Source organism: Staurois parvus, unplaced genomic scaffold (genome assembly GCF_062004578.1).
Source record: "Staurois parvus isolate SC_StPar_1 unplaced genomic scaffold, SC_StPar_1.0 ptg000475l, whole genome shotgun sequence".
Taxonomy (NCBI): Eukaryota; Metazoa; Chordata; class Amphibia; order Anura; family Ranidae; genus Staurois; species Staurois parvus.
Genome location: NW_028318271.1, coordinates 7710953 through 7734743, shown reverse-complemented (window position 1 = coordinate 7734743; position 23791 = coordinate 7710953). Strand labels below are relative to the sequence as shown.

Genomic DNA, 23791 nt, shown 5'->3' with positions numbered 1-23791 from the left:
CATTGAGGGGAATTCCCCCCCTACAGATAGTTAAAAAAGATCATTGGTGTCAGTGGTTACTTATCCAAGAAGAAGAAATTGCTTAATACTCAAGGAACCCCTAGCAACCTCTGGAGGAACACTAGGGTTCCACTTACTTTGTACCTGTAAGAAGGTAAGACTGGTTTGGTGGCACAGTGCTGTTGTGAGATGTTGAATATTAGGAGTCTGCAACATCTAATTTGCTAGAGTCCTACTGACGTGTATAGGACTACAATAAACTTTTAACATGGAGGTGCAACTTTTATTTGCCACAACTGCAGTGCCACAAGGAATTGCGACTCCATCGATGTAAACTAGTGCTGGTCTGAGACTTCAGGCAATACATTAGTGTATGAGGCTAACTCTATTAATTGTGTCAAGAAATAGGATAAAGCTAGCTTAGGGTCAAGCATTAAGGGGGATAAGTGTGAGCATTAGCTTAAAGCAGAGCTTAAATCTGCTATACTTACCATATCTCCAGCCATGCAACAATCGTAAATTTGCTTGACAGCGCTTGTATCTTAGACTGGTCTTCTTCTTTGTTCATCATCCTTGAAATTCTTGATTTGTCAGTCCAAAATGACACAACTCCTATGCATGTGCAAAGGCGTTAATTCATCCTGGCACCATGGCATGCCAAAAAAAGTGCACTGAGTTGTGCATGAGCAGCTTACTGAACATTAGGAAAAAATATTGTTGTCAGGTCAAAGAGAAACTTTTACTGCAGAAGAGACATACAGGGGTTGATTTACTAAATCTGGTGAAGCTCTGCATAGAAACCAATGAGTTTTCAGGTTTTTTGTCAAAGCTTAACTGAACAAGTTAGAAGCTGATTGGCTACCATGCACAGCTGCACCAGTTTTCATACTCTAGTTTTAGTAAATCAACCTTGCAAAATGTCTTCAGCAATAAAAGCCTACCTGCCAGCAATGTTCCATTCAATGGTTCTAAGGGCTCATGTACACTGCAGCTGATAAACTGACGTTTAGGAGCTTTTCTGCGTTTTGTCCAGCAGCCCCTGAACTTTCCCTAATGTTTTCCTATGTGTCCATGTACACATCGTCATTTACAGTCATTTACAGGCAGTTGAGTTTATAGTAGTTTTTTTTAACGCAGCAAAATTGCGTTAAGGAGTAGATTTTACCTGTGTTTCAAACACCAAACACTTGTAAATGTGTGTAAACGCTTGTAAATGAGGTTAACCATGTTAATAAGCATTTGTGTTTAGAAGGGTTTGTTTGACTGGTCCATATCCAGGACACAATTCACTAAGTGGTATCCTACCACACCCGAGTTGGATACCGCATAGAATTAAATAAAAAAAAAAATTTGAATCCACTAAAAAAGGCTACTAAAATACCGCATGAATTTATCAAGTCATGTGGAATTTTAGTAGTGAAAAGCATGCATCATGTTTCAGCTGTCAGTGGGGTTTCCACTGACAGCTGAATGTAAAAGAAAGAATTGCTGGCAATTAAAAAATAATTTTAAAAAACGGCATGGGATCCCTCCTCCCATCCATACCAAGCCCTTTGGGTCTGGTATGGATTTTAAGGGCCCCACGCCAAATAAAAAAAAAAAAATGGCGTGGGGTTCCCCCCCTTAATCCATACCAGACCCTTATCTGAGCATGCAGCCCAGCAGGTTAGGAAAAGGGGGGGGGGGTGAGCGAGTCCCCCCCCCGAACCATACCAGGCCACATGCCCTCAACATGGGGGGGTGCTTTGGGGTAGGGGGAGGGGGACAAGGGCCTCTTCCCCAGAACCCTGGGCTGTGGTTGTGGGGGTCTGCGAGTGGGGGGACATATCGGAATCTGGAAACCCCTTTTGCAAGGGGGCCCCCAGATCCTGCCCCCCCCACGTGATTGAGTATGGGGTACATGGCACCGCTACCCATTCACAAAAAAACACAAAAAAAAGCTGTAGTGTGAAAAAAGACAGGAGTCATTCTTTGACAAGTCCTGTAATAAAAGAATGTCCCCAAAGTAGATCCAACGTCAATCACGATGTCCGCCGCTCCAAAAAAAAAAAAAGGCTACCGACCTTGACCCCTGGCCGTCTGCTCAGAAGCTGGTTTGACAGTTCTTAAATATGTAAGGGGCGGTTCTAAACGCTTCTAAACGCAAACGTGCATAAACGCGGTATGCAAACGCAGCTAAACTGATTTTTTTTAACCTAAGTTTTCCAGCAGTCAGTTTCCATCGTTCAGACGTTTTCCAAACGCCCCGTGTACATGAGCCCTAACCCTTCCACATGCGTTCCAAAACTAAAAAAAAAATGTTGTTTGAACTCACGCTTTAAGCCACGCTTTGTCAGATTGAAACTTTGGACTAAACCTTTCCTTTAGGCTTCATGAACACTGGGCATTTTTAAAGGACAAGTTCACCTTTGGGAACATGTAACATGTTCCACCCGTTTTTAAGCATGGCATCAGCGATCTACTGATCGCTGGTGCAATGCTTTCCAGGCTCCTGTAGACAAAAATAATAAATGCACATTTTTTTACCAGCAAAAAAATGTGCATTTATTATTTTTGTCTACAAGGTGAACTGATGTCTGGTGTTTTTTTTCTGCCTCTAAATGCCTCTTCATGTTTGCCTATTTGTCCATGCATGCACAGATGTTTAGAGGAGATTAGAGGCAGAAAAAATACCCACTGCCAGGACGTCCAGGAGCAGCAGCTTTTTTGTCACAAAAAACGCTTGACATGTGTGTAAGTGGGTAAACGCAACTAATCATATGTTAACGCTAGGAACAGGGGTGGACTGACCATTTGGAAACTCGGGCACCGCCCGAGGGCCCGGGGTCAGTAGGGGGCCCCATGAGATGCCCTGGTACCTTTTTCATAGGCTTTTTTGAGTTTGGGCAAGGACACAGGGGCCCCATGATCCCCTATTGCCCGGGGGCCCCATGAGTTGTTAGTCCGCCCCTGGCTAGGAGTGTTTAGCACTTGAGCATTCATTCATTTCAATGACCAGAATAAAAGATTATTCTGACCAATTAAATGAATTAACGCACAAACACTGGATGCGCCTAAATGCCTTTACAAGCGTTACGCATTTGTATTCTGCCAAAGCTCTGTTGTCAAGAGGAAAGACGTCTAGTAGAGATGGCCAAACATCCAGTGTGCATGAGGCCTCAAGGTCTGTGCAAGGGGGAAGTGTTTCAACTGCTTTGATGCTGAGGGTTAATTTAAGGATTTAAGGTCTTAATTACCTCCTTCCACCTCCCTTCCTCAAGTAGTTTTTTTTTCACCAGACTTTTCTCTTCATGTTATTATGGGACTTCCACAGACAGTAGAGAAAAGATCCTCTGATATATCACGGATCAAGAAAATTCATGGCAAAAAGTGAAATCTGAATTTATGAGCTTGAAATGAATGAAAGTGTTTCCAGACTAGATCTGGAATGTCATATTTCCTTTCAAATTAGATTTCAGCATCAGAGAACGGAAAAAGTTAGTATGTCATAAAATCCAGTAATTGTTGAGGTAGCCATGGTAAACAGTCTGTGCTTTTAAAGTTTTGTTTGTATCTTAGCATTAAAAAAGAATTAATTATAAAATGCCTCCTGCCTGCCTGAGGTCCAGAATGGAAAAATAAGACAAATGCCTAATTATTTGATGTATTTCAGACTGATTAAAGGATCATCAAGCAATTGCGGTCAGATTAACCATATGAAATGCTGACCAATGAATTAATTCAATGGCATTAAGTTGAGTAATGTGTGCTGTTAGAAGCAATGGGGCCCCATACAGCAAACCTGACAGCCTCCCCCCCCTAAAAAAAAAACAGTTTACTATGCTTCTGATCACTCATTGTGTTCATTCAGGAAACGAAGGGGTTGGTAAATGTGACATATTTACTTGACTCTTCCCCCACTCTCCTTCCTGAAGGATCCTATTGTGTGCTTGCAGATGCCAGTGGGAAGGAGAGGAGGAAAGCTGGCAGCACCACGAGGGTGAGAGCACACAGGAGGACCTGGACATTGGGGGTAAATGCATGATGCACAGGGAGGCTGATGGGTGCAGCGGAGAGGCAATTACTGGAACCGATCCCTTGTATGGCTCCTTACAGCAGCTGAGAGCCAACGGGAGGGAAAGGAGAAGAAGCTGGCTTTCAGCTACTGCAGAGAGAGCCATATGGGGGTTGGTTCCAGTAATTAACCTACCCCCCCCAGTGCTGGGCCCCCTGCTGGCCTGGGTCTCATACAGGAGAACTGGTGGTACCTCCTTATCCATGGTCCTGGTCGGCAGGTCTACTTGTAGTTTCCATTAGGAGAATACAGTATGTGTCATTTTGACAGTGCAGGAGAACAAGTTAGGAGATGGGGACAGAGCACTGTCACCCTATAACAGTAAATGTCTGAACAGAGACTTTTGTGGCAGGACCACCAGATATTATTTTAATTAAATCTGTATGTTTAAAAGTATTAAACACTTGATATTCTTCTATCTTGTTAGGAACCTCTTCCGAACCTCCTCCCTCCGCCCCTATACACAAACCAGGGTGATTAACTTTTGCACAGGAAACTGTCAGAAGCAGCATGCGCCACATTAACTGTGCAGAAAGACCTGTTTTAGGTCTAGTTGTGCCACCTGCGCCAGTTTCTATTTCACAGTGAAATAAACCTAGCACAGGGTGTGCACCTAGTGATTACACTACTCGAGCAGAGCCTGCAGGTTTAATCACTGCTTATTGCTGTATTAGAATTGAAATAACTATATATATACTGTATATATATATATACACACACACACACACTATATTACCAAAAGAATTAAGATGCCTGCTTTTACACACATATGAACCTTAATGGCATCCCAGTCTTAGTCCGTAGGGTTCAATATTGAGTTGGCCCCACCCTTTGCAGCTATAACAGTTTCAACTCTTCTGGGAAGGCCGTCCACAAGGTTTAGGAGGGTGTCTATGGGAAGGTTTGACCATTCTTCCAGAAGCGCATTTGTGAGGTCAGGCACTGATATCGGACAAGAAGGCCTTGCTTGCAGTCTCCACTCTAATTCATCCCAAAGGTGTAGCAGGTTGAGGTGCAGGCCAGTCAAGTTCCTCCACCCCAAACTCGCTCATCCATGCCTTTATGGACCATGCTTTGTTGCTTTGTTGGAACAGGAAGGAAATTGTCCAAAAGGTCTTGGCATGCTGACTCCATAAGAGTTCCCTTCACTGGAACTTAGGGTCCAAGCCCAACTCCTGAAAAACAACCCCACACCATAATCTCTCCATCCAACAAACTTTACACTTGGCACAATGCAGTCAGGCAAGTACTGTTCTCCTGGCAATTGTCAAATTCAGACATGTCCATCAGATTGTCAGACAGAGAAGCGTGATTCATCACTTCAGAGAACACGTCTCCACTGCTCTAGAGTCCAGTGGCAGCGTGCTTTAACCACTGCAACCAATGCTTTGCATTGCACTTGGTGATGTAAGGCTTGGATGCAGCTGCTCAGCCATAGAAACCCATTACATGAAGCTCTCTACACACTGTTGTGCTAATCTGAAGGCCACACGAAGTTTGGAGGTCTTTAGCTATTGACTCTGCAGACAGTTGGCGACTTCTGCGCACTGTGCGCTTCAGCATGCGCTGACCCCACTCTGTCACTTTATGTAGCCTACCACTTGGTGCCTGAGTTGCTGTTGTTCCCAGTTGCTTCCACCTTGTTATAATACTAATAGTTGACCGTGGAATATTTAGTAGCAAGGGAATTTCACGGATGGACTTATTGCACAGGTGGCTACCTATCACGGAACCAAAATTGAGTTCACTGAGCTCCTGAGAGCGACCCATTCTTTCACAAATGTTTGTAGACGCAGTCTGCATGCCTAGGTGCTTGATTTTATACATCTGTGGCCATGGAGCTGATAGAAACACCTGAATCCAATGATTTGCAGAGGTGTCCCTATACTTTTGCCAATATTGTGTATATGTATATTTACATAGTGGGGGAAAATATTGTTTGATCACCTGTAGATTCTGTAAGTTTGCCCACTTACAAAGAAATGAAGGGTCTATAATTTTATTATTATTTAGGTGTATTTTAAATGATAGAGACAGAATATCAACCAAAAATCCAGAAAAAAACACAATACAAATGTTATAAATTGAGTTGCAGTTCAGTGATTAAAATAAGTATTTGATCCCCAAGCAAAACAAGACTTAGTACTTGGTGGAGAAACCCTTGTTGGCAAGCACAAAGGTAAGGCGTTTCTTGTAGTTGGTTACCAGGTTTGCACATCTCAGGAGGGATTTTGGTCCACTCTTCTTTACCAATCTCTAAATCCTTAAGGTTTCTTTGCGGTTTCGTGGCAAATCAAAGTTTCAGCTCCCTCCATACATTTTCTATAGGATTAAGGTCTGGAAACTGGATAGGCCACTCCATGACCTTAATGTGCTTCTTCTTGAGCCACTGCTTTGTTGCCTTGGCAGTATGTTTTGGGTTATAAAAATTATAGACCCTTCATTTCTTTGTAAGTGGGCAAACTTACACAATCTGCAGGGGATCAAATAATTATTTTCCCTGCTGTATCAGCTTTTTTTTGAGTGACAGAGTCACTGAGTGGGGAAAGACATTTGGACAATGAAATGACAGTTAGCAGAGCTTAGTCAGTCAGGAATAAGTCAGGTTCTAATGGCAAAGTGAAATCAAAGAGGGGCACAGAAGAAGTTTTTCTGGCTAAAAAAGCATGCATTTGGTGGTGTCTCTTCTTTATTTATAGTTATTGAAAAAATGCCATCATCAGTTTTAAAATACACTGCATTCCCTTTCTCCACATACAGTATATATCCTGAGTTGTTCTGATTGGGAAACGCTTTGACAGGTCCTGGTACAGAGTATGTTGTCCCAGCCTTAGTGTAAGGCTACATGTACACTAGCCTACCCTGACCACGGCAAAACGTGGAAAAAACACATGTAAAAGCGGTACCATATTTACACACCTTTTTACTGCATTTCACATTTTCCCATGACTGGTGTTCAAAACGTTCCCATTCTGAACGCGATTCTTCCACGTTCAGGAGAAGAAGGTTTAACCTCACCTAAACACGGCAGTTCCTAAACTCTACTAAAAGCCAATGTGTTCATGGATACATAGGCTTTTATGGAGTTGAGTTTAGGAGCTTTGGCAAAAAAAACGCCAAAAGATCCTAAACTCAAGAAGAAGTCAAGCAGACAGTGAATTTCTTAAGCCGTGTTTCTGATTGAAAAGTGAAATTAACTGAGCAGCAAAGTGAGAGGCAGGGTATGTCTAGCTAGTAAATGAACTAACTAGCAGCAAGCACGTGGGGGAACAAGGGAACATGCCAAGTATTATTTATTATTTATTTCAGGTACTTATATAGCGCTGTCAATTTACACAGCGCTTTACATATATATTGTACATTCACATCAGTCCCTAACCCTCAAGGGGTGTACAATCTAAAATCCCTAACTCACATTCATATACAAGGATCCAATTAACCTACCAGCATGTCTTTGGAGTGTGGGAGGAAACCGGAGTTCCCGGAGGAAACCCACACAAGCACAGGGAGAACATGCAAACTCCAGGCAGGAGGTGCCGTTGCTGGGGTTCGAACCAACGACCCTAGTACTGCCAGGCGTAAGTGCTAACCATTTAGCCACTGTGCTGCCCTCAAGTACAAATAAATCATCTTTTTCTGTCGATCCAGATAAATATGCAATATTACATATTAATGATTCACATTTACCACTTGCAGCCAGCAGGCGTGTAGCCCTTTGCAACAGTTTCCAGCTCATTCTAAGGTTGATGCTGCAAGTGTTGAAACTATTACCATAGTTGACCTTGCACTGGGATCAGGCGAAGTGGAGGTGAAGGTGTGGGATGGATAGTATGACAGCAGCTATTACCAGTCTGCTTCAAACAAATTCTAGTTGCTTGACAGCATGACAGCCAGGGAAACTGGTATTTTCAGCGAAGGTTTTTGTCCCATAATAGGTCAAGATTTAATAAGACGAAGAAGGTAGACTTATTTGCTATTCCTGCATCCTTTTATCAAATAGTCTATATGGAACCCTTTACATTGAAAAAAAAAAACGAAAGTACAATCACGCTATGACTACATCAAAGACTTACAGATCATCAATATTTATTTCACGTGTTTGTTTCTGATTAGCCTCTACATTTATTTTCATTTCCTGTGCTGTGATTCCCGTGTAGTTATTCACACATGGTTGGAATTTTCACATGTACACTCAGATTGCAGAGATTGTAGTGTGTTCTGGATTGTTACCTGGGGGTCCTTGTGCTCCTGGTAACCCCGGTGGTCCTTGAACATACATGGTGGAAGCCAGTACCTTGTCAGCTGTGATTTGTTTGCTGGATTCAGATACGCTGTTTGGCAACAACGCCAGCTATAATAATAATAAAAATAATAATATTTCAATGGTTCTGTAACTGAAAAAAGTAATAAAAACATTATTTAAAGGGATTTTCTTCACTAAACTAAAGGTGCTTCCACAGGACACGGACTGCAAGGTTCTAACCCTTCCTCACTCTGCCCAAAACTTAAAATAAACGTTGTCTGGAGTTGGGCTTTCAAGTGGAACTAAATCCATAATCTGGGTCAAGTATGCAGATTATGGCATACTCACCTCCCAAGCACCCTCCTACACTGATGTGGCATGCTCAATTTCCTTCATCACTTGGTTCGGCGTCTCTGGCCATCTTGATGACTGGCTGTGGATGATGTCAATCCCACACATGTGCATGGGAGATAATATGTCTCAAAACCCAAAGTATGCTAAGACTGTACACTGCACTGCACATGCAGAATAAAATTACTAGAATATAAGGAGAATGTTTATGGCAGAAGAGAAATTCTGCTATAAAAGCATAACTTCTAGCAATAAAAAAAAAATTAGTTCCACTTTAAGAATTAAACTGTACATCCAGCCCGAACTTATATTTTCTAGTTTTAGATAGAGTAGGGAAGGATTAGACTCCCTATCATTTTTTTACTGCTATCTTGGGCTCCTTCAGAAAGATACACCAGTAGCAGTTTGTTTGAAATTCTGAAAAAAAAAAACATTTATCAGAGCACTTGCTATCACATTTTGTTCAAAACCCCTTGAGGAACTCATGTGGCCTTTGACGAAACGCATTGGGCACAGCCAGGTAACCTCATCACATACTAGTAAGTATTCAGACACATTGCACAGCGATACCGATCTTGATAGCTAGCCTTGGATGATGTCAATCCCACATGTGCATGGGAGATAACACATCTCAAAACCCAAGTCATGCTGAGATTGTACACTAAACTGCACATGCAGAATACCATTTCTAGAACATAAGAACATGGCAGAAGAGAAATTCAAAGTCTCTCTTGCTATAAAAGCTTTTTTTTTGTTTTAGATAGAGTAGGGATGGATTGGACTCCATATCGGGTTTTTACTGCTATCTTAGGCTCCCTTACTTCCTTAGAAAGATTACAACCGACCATACACCAGTAGCATTTTGTTTGATGTTTCTTACAGAAATTCTGAAAAAGTTCATTAGTAGCATTTTGTTTGATATTCTGAAAAAAAAAACATTTATCAGAGCATTTGCCATCACTAAATCAGCAAAATTTGTTCAAAACCCCTTGTGGAAGTCACGTGGCCTTACATGAAACGCGTTGGGCATAGCTAGGTAATGCCATTACACATATTAGGATGTAATCAGACACATTGCACAGCAATATTGATCTTGACGGCTAGCCTTGGATGTTGTCAATCCCACATGTGCATGGGAGATAACATCTCAAAACCCAAGGCATGCTGAGATTGTACACTAAACTGCACACGCAGAATAACATTTCTAGAATATAAGAACATGGCAAAAGAGAAATTCTCTCCTGCTATAAAAGCATAACTTGCAGCATTAAAAAAAAACCAAACCACTTAAATTTCGCATCAAGAATTAAACTGTAGATCCAGCCCAACTTTTTTTTTAGTTTTAGATAGAGTAGGGATGGATTGGACTCTTTTTCAGGTTTTTACTGCTATCTTAGGCTCCCTTACTTCCTTAGAAAGATGACAACTGACCATACACCAGTAGCATTTTATTTTAAGTTTCTTATAGAAATTCAGAAAAAGTTCAATAGTAGCATTTTGTTTGAAATTCTGAAAAAAAAACATTTATCAGAGCATTTGCCATCATTGAATCAACACATTTTGTTCAAAACCCCTTGTGGGAGTCACGTGGCCTTACACAAAAAGCATTGGGCATAGCTAGGTAATGTCATCACACATATTAGGAAGTAATCAGACACATTGCACAGTGATACCGATCTTGATGGCTAGCCTTGGATGATGTCAATCCCACACATGTGCATGGGAGATAACTCATCTCAAAACGCATAGTATGCTGAGATTTTCAAAGTCTCTTCTGCTATAAAAGCATAACTTGCAGCATTAAAAAAAATGTAAGTTCCGCTTCAAGAATTAAACTGTAGGTCCAGCCCAACTTTTGTTTTAGTTTTAGATAGAGTAGGGATGGATTGGACTCTCTATTATTTGTTTACTGCTATCTTGGGCTCCCTCAGAAAGATACACCAGTAGCAGTTTGTTTGAAATTCTGAAAAAAATATTTATCAGAGCATTTGCCATCACTGAATCAGCAAATTTTGTTCAAAACCCCTTGTGGAAGTCACGTGGCCTTACACGAAACGCGTTGGGAATAGCTAGGTAATGTCATCACACATATTAGGAAGTAATATTAGGAAGTTTTTATTGCTGTCTTAGGCTCCCTTACTCCCTTAGAAAGATTAAAACTGGCCATACACCAGTAGCATTTTGTTTGATGTTTCCTACAAAATGAAAAAGTTTGTCAGAGCATTGCCATCAATAAGTCAACAAATTTTGTTCAAAACCCCCTGAGGAAGTCACGTGACCTGTGATGAGACATGTTGGTCAGAGCCTGGTGACGTCATAACGCATACTAGAAAGAAATCGGACATATTTGATGGCGGTTCCAATTACAGGAACTTCTGAAAGGAATTACTACATATAAGCCTTTCTGTTGTGCACAGGATAATGTGAGGGTTATATTATCTTATTTTAATAAATGGAAAGTTTTACATTTTACACTACAGTCATTATCTTCTATTTCTGAGCTGTGCTGCTCCTACTGGAAGAATAAGGAGAAGACATTTGAGGTTTTCCCAGCCTAAGGGGAATAAAGCTGTATTTGACCTGTGTATGTATATTGGTCAATACCTTCAGGTGAGGGCATCGATTACACATAGGTGGTATCAATCATAAATAGTAAATCAATCGTACAATCATAAATGTTTGGACAATTATTATGAACACTGAGAAAATGGACACTATATAATAATCTATACACGTTGTGTTTTTTATGGTTTGTTTATAGCATGTTTGTTAATATTGATGTTTTCTGTGCTGTTGAAGGTAAAATATTGGAAACGGTTGGTATTTATACACAGTTATTCTATAAATCTGATGATGTTGGGTGCCACATCCCATAAAGTACAAGAGGTACATGTACTGTATATACAAGTTGTAAATATTATACACTGGTATTACTAGTACTGTTCTTTCATGTTGTGTAGATGTAGAAGGTATAATATTTCTGTATTCATATCTTAGATCGACCATCATGTTCCACTGATGAAGATTTTTTGAATAACTGAAACATGTTGGGGTTTCATCTACTTACATGTGGTTGTTTCCTGTATATGAGAAGATGGACTCTGTATATATTTACCTTTGTGATTGATCAGCTGCTGAGTTTATATCAGGGGTCTCCAAACTGTGGTCCAGGGGCCAGATGTGGCCACTGTCTTGCCTTTATCGGGTCCTTTGGGCACTATTCCACCAACTGCCACCATCGATGGGGAAGTATTCCTCCCACTGACCATATTGATGGGGCACTATTCTTTCCATTAATACCAACAGTTGGGCACTATTCCTTCTATTCAAACCAATGACAGAGCATTGTTTATGTAAACTGATGGCGTGGCATTTTCTGCTCACACTGATCATAGTCCGCCCCCCCATAAGGTCTGAAGGACAGAAGACTGGTCCTTTGCTTATAAAGTTTGGAGACCCCTGGTTTAGATGATGTTTTTAATTAAATTGTATTAATAAATTTGTACTTTTACAATATTTTGTGTGTAAGTGCCTAAAAAGTCCCTAATCCTAGCCAATTGTATACTATTCATAGACAGTTATATGTCTTATGTTGAATATATCATTGTAAAAACCATTTTGAATATTTGCCAGAATGATTAAAAATTTTTAAATTGTTTTTGTTTGAAGTTTTGTAAAAGTTATGTCACATTTAGAGAGTTTTATGTTAATTTCTTGGTGATAAAATTTAGTTGCATCACAATTACTTTCTATTATTTGCATTCAAAAGGTGTGGGATCACATGATGATGCCAGCATGCTACTTTAAATAAATTACACAAGGTAACGTACCTTTACGACTTACTTTGTCCAGACCTTCTGCCTAAATGGAATTCCAGGATATTAAACAGGTTTTTTCATGTCTAGAACATGCTTGTTACAATATAAATGGCTTTTCTTGATCAAAAAACACATTCACAGTTAGAATTTTGCTTGTTCTAGAAACATTTTTCATTCCATCCCTTCACATTTTCTTGTCACTACAGTTAAAAACAAACACTGATTTTGCCCGACTAACCATTAAAAAATTCAATGAATATTCAGAACACAAAAATTTACCAACAAAATTCTACTGGTGTATGGCCATCTTTAATTTCATCCTTATAACAATGGTTTTATGAGCCAAGAGATAGAGAAAATCTGCAACAGAGACAGTCAAGAAACAATTAAACAGTAAAAACTCAACATGGATTTTAATCTAAAAAAAAAGAATTTGTCTGGACTTACATTTTAATAAAAGTCATATAGGTTTGTAATTAGTATTTATTAACCAGAAATAGTTAACAATTTAAAGCCTTTGGTTCCCAATAATTGGTATTTTATCTTGTAAACTGGTGTTTTATGAAAGATTAAATTTTCTGTTCCCCTCAGTAGACACTTTATAAAATGTCATTATTGCTGCCAAGAAGAAGCTATAATGATTATGGACAAGCAGTGTGACCCCGGTGAAATTGATTCCACTTCAAAATGACATATTTTGGTTGCCAAAATTTTGTGGAAGCAAAAACAGTAAGGGCCCATTTGATGAGTTGATGCTCGTTATGCCATGCCTCAACGTGTGTTATGTTAATCCAACTCATAGGTTTTGAATGGGCTGTCCAATGCACCACAAGACACCAAAAAAGTGCATGTACCATTTGTGGCAGCACATTGTAATACATGTTAGTGCATTATTGCGTTGTATTAAATTGTCCTTTGGCAAAGGGCATTGGCATGCCACTCAGAATCAATGGCACTGCATCCCACCAATGCAAGTATCACGCAGTGCTGCAAGGTAATCATGTGAATGGGATCTTAATACATATAAAGCTTAGATGAAATTTGTTTGTTTTTAAATGTTTTATTTTTTAATTAATTTATGTATTTATTTATATATTTTATGTACTTTTGTAGCGCATTACTTTACTTACAGTATATTGTACATTTACATCATTCCATAACCCTCAAGGAGCATATAATCTAATGTATATTCAGAGGAATATTTAGGTATTTATTACATTTAATCTTTGAATTTTCTTTTTTTTAACTTTTTTTTGCATATCATTTTTACATTTTTATTTTTCTTTATTTGAAAAAAAATGTAAAGTATTAAGGCTAATGAGGGTCAGTCCAAGATAGTTGACAGGAGCTTGAAAGTAACCCTCGGGAGTCATTGAATCCTTCAAAATCACCTAAAAAGCATATTTATTTCACATTTCCAACTGACTTCCATATGTTTTGCTAAGATTTTGCCAAAAAGCTCAGATTAAATCTCAGTAAAAATGCAAATTCTGAATTTCAAAGCGATATATTAAAGCAAACAATAGCTTACCAGAAGCTTTGAAACCTGTTCAATTGAAACATTTTGTTCACTAAAAATATACTAAACACAAAATGAATTATCAGTGAGCTCCCTACTCACCATGCAGCAATAGTCATGTTCAGAGATTTTTGGAACTAGTACAGAGATCTCCAAACTTTCTAAACAAAGGGCCAGTTTACTGTCCTTAAGACTTTTGGGGGGCCGGACATTGGTGTCAATGGAGGAATAGTGACCAGTTGTTGGTGTTAGTGGGAGGAATAGTGCCCTGTTGGTGTTAGTGGGAGGAATGGTGCCCTGGTGTCAGTGTAAGTGGGAAGAATAATGCCCAATTGTAGGTGTCAGTGGGAGGAATGGTGCCCAATTGTAGGTGTCAGTGGGAGGAATGGTGCCCAATTGTAGGTGTCAGTAGGAGGAATAGTGCCACATTGTTGGTGTCAATAGGAGGAATAGTGCCACATTGTTGGTGTCAGTAGGAGGAATGGTGACACATTGTTGGTGTCAGTAGGAGGAATAGTGCCACATTGTTGGTGTCAGTAGGAGGAATGGTGACACATTGTTGGTGTCAGTAGGAGGAATGGTGACACATTGTTGGTGTCAGTAGGAGGAATGCTGCCACATTGTTGGTGTCAGTAGGAGGCATGGTGCCACATTGTTGGTGTCAGTAGGAGGAATGGTGACACATTGTTGGTGTCAGTGGGAGGAATAGTGTGTCAGAGGAACAGTGCCCCAAGCACCAGATAAAGGCAAGCAAAGGGCCGGATCTGGCCCCTGGGCCACAGTTTGGAGACCACTGATTTAGTACATTTATTCTCACACCATTACCAGTAAATGCATTTTCCTCTCATTTCTGAAGAATGATGTTGTGTATGTTATTTAGCAGATTAGAGAATCTGAATTTCCTATGGAAAGCAAACCTATTATCTTAGGGACTCTATGTGAACGTTCTATCCAATATGTCCTGGGTGGATAGAGTGTACTAATATGGTTAAGATATATTGGAATTCTTTGTAGACATTATTTGATGTCCATGTGATGGACGCTCCCCCTTTTTTTGTTTTTGTTTTATGTCGGTCTTTCCTGCTCTGGGAGGCAGGTTGACACTATGACTATCATGTGTAAAACAATTTTTAGAAACAAAACCTGATATAAAAAAAGAGAATCTGGCATTTTTTAAAAAGAAATAACTAGGTGTCTGTGTTTAATTTTGCAATGCATATTTTTTTTTCCACTTAAAGTGTTACCAAACCCACAACAGTACAATCAGTCTGTATATGCAGTAAATCATGCTTGTTATACTCACTGTGGAACCTAAGGGTTTAATCCTCTGAATTGTGTAAATAGGCTGTTTGATCCTGTCTTCTCTGATCATTCCCTTCTTCCACAGTCCCCAATCCATCTGGTGATAGTACAAGGCTTTAGGAGCCACTCTACACATGCTCGGTTTAGTGTGTTGCTTGAGTTTTTTTTTTCTTTGGGAGGGTACATGTGATCAGCTCAGGGCCAATCAGCACTGTCCAGACAGAGGGTCAGGGGTTATGCAGCCTCATAGGACAATCAGGGGAGAACAAAAACTCCTCCTATAAGCTTTAACTAGTGCTCTGCTGGACACTGATAGCAGTCACAAGACTGATATATACCGCTGATGCGAAAAAGTATTTAGCAGTTTATATTTACTAAAATATTTGGATTTTCATTTTCTGTTTACTGTGGGAGATAAAATATATTGAATGCAGGGTCCTGGGTTTAGTAACACTTTAATGGATTAACATTGAGATTGTGTAGCCTGAAACATGTCAACTTACTGTATTGGCAATTTGCTTAACTGGGGTACCTCCAAAGATAAGGAGGAAAAAAAAAGGAAAAAAAGAGACAGAGGCCACAGGAGAGTCCCTTTTGGTGTATTAGTTTAACAGATAATTGGATGAAATAAATTATGAAAAGGTAAATTGCAATAGTGTACTCACTGTGAAGTTGCTGAGCTCCCTAATAGGCGATCAGACAGCTTGGAGCAGGGGCGGACTGACCGTCTGGAAACTCGGGCACTGCCCGAGGGCCCGGGGTCAGTAGGGGGCCCCATGAGATGCCCCTGGTACCTTTTTCATAGGCGTTTTTGAGTTTGGGCAAGGACACAGGGGCCCCATGATCCCCTATTGCCCAGGGGCCCCATGAGTTGTCAGTCCGCCCCTGGCTTGGAGTGAAAGCCTGCAGTGAATATGACTGTCCCTGAGTAGAGTAAGGTGACTCTCGATGCTTAGTGGGGTGATCTGTACAATCCTACGTTCTGTAGTCTCACTCACAAAAGACAGATCACAGCTGTTTAAAACGTTTAATGCGCCATCCTGAGGAAGTGGCCAGTGTAGCGCCACGAAACACGTTGATGGTGGTTTATACTATTCTGTGAGCAATAAATATTGAATTAATGAAGAGCCCATTTCTTAGCTTTTCCCCTACAATCAGGCACCTCTGCTGATCTTTCGGGGCTCATAAACCTCTTATTGTATTAGCAATTTGTACACTCTACAATAAAGCAAGATTTTTAAGAGCAACAACTGTGGTGCAGATCACTTCTCTGGAAAGTTGTCTACAGCTGTGTGACTGCGGATCGGGGACCACGAGCTCTACTAATGCTGTTGTGAATGGGTAGTAGCACTATTTTCTCCTATCTTCATAATAACACTGAGATTGTGCGTGCACAGATTCCTTTTGAGACAATGCATAGTATTTTAATTATCATTATTTTTGTTTAAGTTAAAGTGTTATTAAATCCACAACAGTAAAATCAGTCTGTGTCTGCAGTACAGCATGCTTGTTATACTCACTGCGTTACCTAAGAGGTTAATCCTCTACATTGTGTAAAAATGCTGTTTGATCATGTCTTCTCTGATCCTCCCCTTTTTGCAGTGTCCTCCTCTTATCTCCTGATAAAATATATGGCGTGGAGACACTCTGCACATGCTCAGTTTGGTGTGTATTGCTAAACAGTTTTTTGGGGGGGTTTTTTCTTGGGAGAATACATATGAGCAGCACAGGGCCAATCAGCACTGTCCAGACAGAGGTCAGAGAGTTCTGCATCCTCCTAGAGCAAAATGAAAACTCCTCCTACAAGCTTTAACATGTGCTCTGTTGGATACTGATAGAAGTCACAAAACCGCTATATACTGCTGATGAGAAAAGGTATTTAGCAGTTTATATTTACTAAAATAATTGCATTTCCATGTTCTGTGTACTGTGGGAGGCCAGATATAATGAATGTAGGATCCTGGGTTTAGTGACACCTTAAAAAAAAAAAGTATATATGTATATATACATACAGTTAGGTCCAGTTGGACACAGGCACAATTTTAGTTTTTTTAGCTATTTACCAAAACATATTCAAGCTATAGTTCTATGATGGATATGGGCTGAAAGTGCGCACTCTCAGGTTTAATTTGAGGGTATGTACATCCAGATTGGAGGAAGGGTTTAGGAATTACAGCTCTTAAGAGTAGCCACCCCCCCTTTTTCAAGGGGCTACTCTTAAGAGCTGTAATTCCTAAACCCTTCCTCCAATGTGATGTACATCCCCTCATGTACAGCTTGGTATAGGATTATGCAAGTAGGACAGTATTTTTTTTTTTGTTCCTTTTAATGGTTGAACTAGATGGATGTGTGTCTTTTTTTTCAACTGAACAAAATATGTAAATACAATGTAAAGATATAGATATATATATATATAAAACAAGGCAGACTTGAGTAAATATATATATATATATATATATATATATATATTTTTTTTTTTTTTTTATTTATTTATTTTTCTTTCTTCTTCTTTTGCTTTTTTCTAATTTTAAAGATTTTCCCTTCTTTTGCTGTCCAGCAGAAAGTTAGTGCTGACGTCTTCAAACTGAGGAGAAACAGTTTTTTTCCAGAACGGCCTTCCCTATTGGAAGATTTGCCCTCAACTTCTATTGCTATAACAACTCCAAAAATGTTGGATTTCCCATCACATTCTGTATGAATGATACAGGAGTAAATCTTCCCAGTGGGGGTCACCAAATGCAATATAACATTTTATAGGGGTCCTAACCTATACACACTATATTCAAACTAAAACAGTTTTGGCTTTCTGTTCACTTTAACTTACATTTCCATGTTATATTTTGGATAAAGTTAGCAGTGTTAAAATTTGCTAACATACCTCGAGATATACAGCATCCAATTTTTGCATTGATAAAAGTTGCAAATTAGTCCCGTGTTATATGTCTACAAAAATGATTTGGATAGTATACTCCCTTTCATTAACTACCCCGTTATATCAAAACTACCAAGCCAAGTTGATTCTGCCAAAACATTCTCTTGCACGGATTAAATCAGGGACCCTAATTTAGGGGCTATTTACAGTATGTATGTAACGCCTTTCCCTCCCTTGAACAAATAACAAATAAATCATTTATAAAAAGATCCAAGTTGAAAAAATGTATATTTATGGAATAAAAAATGTTTATAGACTGAGTGAGCAAATGTTTGGTGCAGATTCAACAATTCCTTGATGTGATCCTAAGCATGAAAGAAAGCAATCCCCCAATATGCAATGTTTAAGTGTTTCATATCTTGCCTACATTTGTTTGTTTCAGCGTATCTGAATAATATACATGGAGGGGGTCGTATACCTTCTGCTTGAGCTGTAAGACGGTCTGTTTTATTTGGTGAAATTCTTTGCATGTGTCTGAACAAATTCCCGGTTTCAACACATTGTTGGATTTCTCAAATTCTGCAAAGTAAAGCAATGTTTGTTAGAAGAAAGTAAACTCATTACTTACCATGTGGATGTGAGAACACTGTGCTGACAAGTAACTGTTATTGCATTTGGGTTTCAGAAAATATTTTGCTTTTATACAAGGCTTGATGAAACCATAAAGGGGGATTTACCGTTCGGTTTTGGCAGGATCGTATTTTTGTAGGACGGCAGGAAAACATAAGTCTTAATAAAATACCTGCAGACAGCAGGGCATGAATATAATAAATGTGTAGAGGCACAGTCATAGAGACCTACAAAAAAAGCCCTTGCACCCCCTCGCATTTCCTCATTGGCCAAACAATGCATAGTAAAAATGTAAATTAAAGCTAAAACTTTTTTTCTGTTCTAGATAGAGTAGGGAATAATTGTATTCCTTGTCAGGCTTTTGTTTGCTGTCTGAGTCCCGTCATAAAGATTTCCCTTCACTTCCTGTTTCAGAGACACAACAGGAAGTTAGAGGAAATGACTCTTAAAAAGTGTAACTAAACCCGCAACAGTAGAAGCAGTCTGTATATGCAGTAAAGCATGCTTGTTACATTCACTGTGAAACCTAAGGGGTTAATCCTCCACATTGTGCAAAAAGGCTGTTTGATCCTGTTATCTCTGATCCTCCCCTTCGTCTACTGTCCCCAATTCATCTGCAGATAGTACAGAGCTCTAGGAGTCACTCTGCACATGCTCAGTTTGGTGTATTTTGGTAGAGATGGTTTTTTTTTCTTTGGGAGGGTGCATGTGATCAGCACAGGGCCAATCAGTGCTGTCCAGACAGAGGTTCAGGGGTAATGCAGCCTCATAGGACAGTCAGAGGAGAATGAAAACTCCTCCTACAAGATTAATCAGTGCTCTGCTTGACACTGATAGAAGTCACAGGACAACTATACACTGCTGATGAGAAAAGGTATTTAGCAGTTAATAATTACTAAAATAATTGCATTTCCATGTTGTGTGTACTGTGGGAGACCAGATATAGTGAATGCTGGGTCCGGGGTTTAGTAACACTTTAAAGTGGTAGTAAAGTAATTTTTTCATGTTTTACCTACAGGTAAGCCTTTGATAAGGCTTACCTCTAGGTACTGTAAATATCTTCTAAACATGCACTGTTTAGGAGATATTTACTTCAGCAGCACCGGTGATGTAACTGGCGCATGCGCACTGCACTCTTAATGGATGGAGTGCCGTCCATTAAGAGAGCCACGCAAGGGCCTGAGATTCCCGTGTGCATGAGCGGGAGTGACGTCACCGCGGTTCAGCCAGCCAAATGGCCTTAGCCTGGGAGCCCAGAAGGAAGACCTGGTGAAGATGGAAGCCCCAGGGAGCGGTGACAGTGCTCCACTGAAGGGCTTCGTTTTCAGGTAAGTCTTTCATAATGTGCTAGTATGAGATAGATACTAGAACTTTATGCTGTTAACTTGCAGGGAAAAGATTTTTTGTAGATTTTGTTTTGTGATTTACTACAGCTTTAAGAAAGGTGAAATCCTAGAACAAGTTTACCTGTTCTCACAATATGTTCCTAAGACAACTCCAACATTTTGAATTTACCATCATCTTATGCACCAGAGAAAATGGTCACCTGTACAAATATACAGAGTGAACCTTCCCGGCAGGGACACATACAGCAACAAAACAGCAAAAGTGCAAGCGAGTTTAACACCTTCCCACTCCATTCAAAACTAAAAGAAACAAAGTTTTGGCTTCTCATACACTGTAAAGCTGATATGCATATCATAAATCCCCACCCAGAGTAATATGCAAATCTTTTTTTTTCAGGTTGTATTTCTTTGGAGACCCAATGACATCATCAATAGGTCTGTATACTAGTCAAGGTTGTCCAAGGGACCAGGCAGTGAGCTGTCCAGCATGGGTGGCACAGCGAAAAAAACTACACACTGCAGGGGTCCCAGGTTTAGATCCAGACCCTGGTTGGCACTGTGACAGCCACACATCCTTGCTTGTTACATACATCAGCAGCCAGGTGGACTAGTTAGGGGTAGGTTTGGCTGATGACTTTTTACAAAAAGTCTAAATTCACATACAAGGGCGGACTGACCATTTGGAAAATCAGGCACTGCCCGAGGGCCCGGGGTCAGTAGGGGGCCCCATGAGATGCCCCTGGTACCTTTTTCATAGGCTTTTTTGAGCTTGGGCAAGGACACAAGGGCCCCATGATCCCCTATTGCCCGGGGGCCCCATGAGTTGTCAGTCCGCCCCTGTTCACATACATCTACAACAGTCCAGTTCAGTCTGCTTAGGTTACACATTTTTGGAAAAACAGACATGCATATTGAACTGCCAACGGTGCACGTGATGAACATACTACTTACTTTACATGCTTGGAGAAAGGTTCACTTTAAGCCAAGAAATGTCCATATCACATATTATTTTCCTAACAGCACAACATAGCATTACATCAGGGAATTACATGAAACAGGGATGAGCATTGAAGTTATTCATTTGATAGATGTTGTTATAGTTCTCTCCATTCTTTGTCCTGCACAGTGCAAATGTGTTTGCAATTTAAATTTGTATCAATAATTATTATTGCCTTAATCTACTTTGCCGTATTTTAGGTAATAAATTAAAAAAATATGGAATGCATACAATATCTCTAAAATGGTGTGCAACCTACAGTGCTGCTTTGATCTGTGCTAGAAAACGCAAGCCATTAAATACTTGGGCAGATATTCATCTTAATTTCTAAAACGGTTCCAGGCAAACAATATGAGATTAGCGTTTCTTTTTTTCTGCAAATATGTGAAATTCGAAAAGTTCCAGACCTGAGCTAGTTTCAGATTCTGATAGGTGAACTCCGATCCCTAAATTGTCCAGGGAAACTCTGTATCTTTCATTAAAGTGTAATCCAACTTTTATTTTTCTTTATGTTTTGACAAGTATCCAACCCGCTATATTATAATAAAGGACTAACAAGCCTAACTATATAGTAAATGGTTTATCTCCTGGTAAAAGGCTGAACTCAATTTATTACCAAATTTATTACCAATGTTTTCAATCATTATTTTGTAAGGCTCCTTTCACACAAAGCGGAAACCACTCTGAGCAGCAGGGGACTCATGAGCAGAATCCCTGCTGAATCGGGGCTGAATGGAAAGCATGTCAGTTTTCTTATGCCTGATCAGTATGTGCCCGGCGGACATGTGCTGCTGAGCTCTATGGGTGGCCTGATATAAATGGACTCTGCTGTCAGTTTACATAAATCTTCCTCTGATCTGTCACTTTGAGGCCTGCAAAAACCAGACCTGGATGGCATCAGAGATAGGCAGGTGTAAACAGACACAGGTCTGTTTACATTCGCCTGTCCATTGGGCTGCATGGAGCTTGCGGACCTGGTCCTACTGGACGAAACACGTAGGAAGGAGCCCGTGTACAATGATGCTGTTGGTCTATGTTGCTGTCTCATGGTGAGTAGCATGGAGTTTACGGACTGGGTCCTATTGGAAAAAATACATCAGTTGGAGTATGTGTACACTGATGTTGTTGGTCTATGCTGCTGTTTCATGGTGAGTGGCATGGAGTTTGCGGACCTGGTCCTATTGGATGAAACACGTTGGATGGAGCATGTGTACACTGATGTTGTTGTTCTATGCTGCTGTCTCATGGTGAGTGGTAGCACTGATGTGACTTTACACTTTTCTTATATTTTCTTTTCTTGTTCAATAAATTTTGACGCACTTCTCTTACCCTGTGTGATACATATTGGGGGTTTTGATTGGTGGAGTGGGAGGATTCAAGCCATTCCAATTACAGTATAGGTGGAAGAAAGGTGCTTGTCAGTTGGTATTCCTATGATTCTTCATTAAAGTGGTTCTAAAAGCTCAAGAATTTTTACCTGAATGTATTTTATGCATTCAGGTAAAAAATCCCTTCTGTATGCAGATTACCCCCCCCCCCCCCATTATAGTTACCTGAGCCTGAGCTCGATCCAGCACTGTGCATAGGAGCAATGTCTCTCTTTCTTCTTATAGGCTCAGAGACAGCAGCGTCAGTCACAGCCAGTAAGGAGAGAGAGTGTGTGTGTGGGGGGTTTGAACAAGATACACTTTGTGGGAGACCCAAGAAGAGGAGGATTGGCTCTGCTGTGTGCAAAACCACTGCACAGAGCAGGTAAGGGTAACATGTTTATCATTAGTTTTTTGGTTTTTTTTTTCAATTTTACCTTTAGAATGACTTTAAAGTCAGTTTGCAGGGAAAGATGATCAGCTCTTGGTTGATAATATGGAGCACATTATACCTCTGTATGAAGGTATATCTGGTAAGAGTCATACTTACTAGTGATGGGTTTTCCACTGGATGCGCACCATTTGAAGTTCTTTTTGAAGTACACTTCGGTGATATTTGTCATCTTAACAGATTATATATGAAGACTTTTTATGGACATTATTTTCACTTGTCAATGATTACTTGTGTTTACCTGTGAAAAGTATATCTTATGACACCGCTCCAAGCTATGGATGGAAGGAAAAGGATCACCCCACAGCAAGTGAGAAGAGGGGAGCATGAGTATGAGTGATTCCAGTGTCAGCCAATACAAGTGAAGGGATGGACGCCGCTCAACCGACCCAAGGAGTCCAATGTTGAGGAATGGCATCAGCAGCTGTTCTGGCCATGCCCCATGATGCATTTCGCCCCATCCATCAGGGGCTTGGTCATAGTGTGACCTCTGAGGGCATCAGAAGGCGTGGCCAGAATGGCGGCTGAGGTCATTCCTCAAAATTGGACTCCTGCGGTCAGTTGAGCACTTACTAAGTAAAGTGCTGTAATAATGTATTTACATATTTTTATTTCTTAGACCATATTTAATTATTTTACTAAATATTTAAAAGAGAAATATTTTTTTTTTAAACCATACTTACCTAGGTGGACGCAGCATCAACCCGATGCTGCTTCTTTCCCCCGTTAGCTCTGACATGGCTGATCACTCAGTCCCTGCTGTCTGCTCTGCCACCCTTCACCCCAGCACTCATTGGAGCGGTGGAAGGGGTTGGAGTGGCTGGCTCAGGATCTCAGAGGC

The 23791-nt window shown here is 40.2% G+C and overlaps 1 protein-coding gene across 1 annotated transcript in view; it reads right to left on the bottom strand.

Moving 5' to 3' along the window:
• Positions 1-23791, bottom strand: part of CCBE1 (collagen and calcium binding EGF domains 1) — a 539668-nt gene that overhangs the window by 12214 nt on the left and 503663 nt on the right. The window contains exons 6-7 of the mRNA XM_089689467.1: positions 18638-18738; positions 8285-8405 (exon numbers count right to left, since the gene is read on the bottom strand). Coding sequence (XP_089545593.1) covers positions 8285-8405; positions 18638-18738 — 222 coding nt within the window. The remainder of the gene's footprint in view (positions 1-8284; positions 8406-18637; positions 18739-23791) is intronic.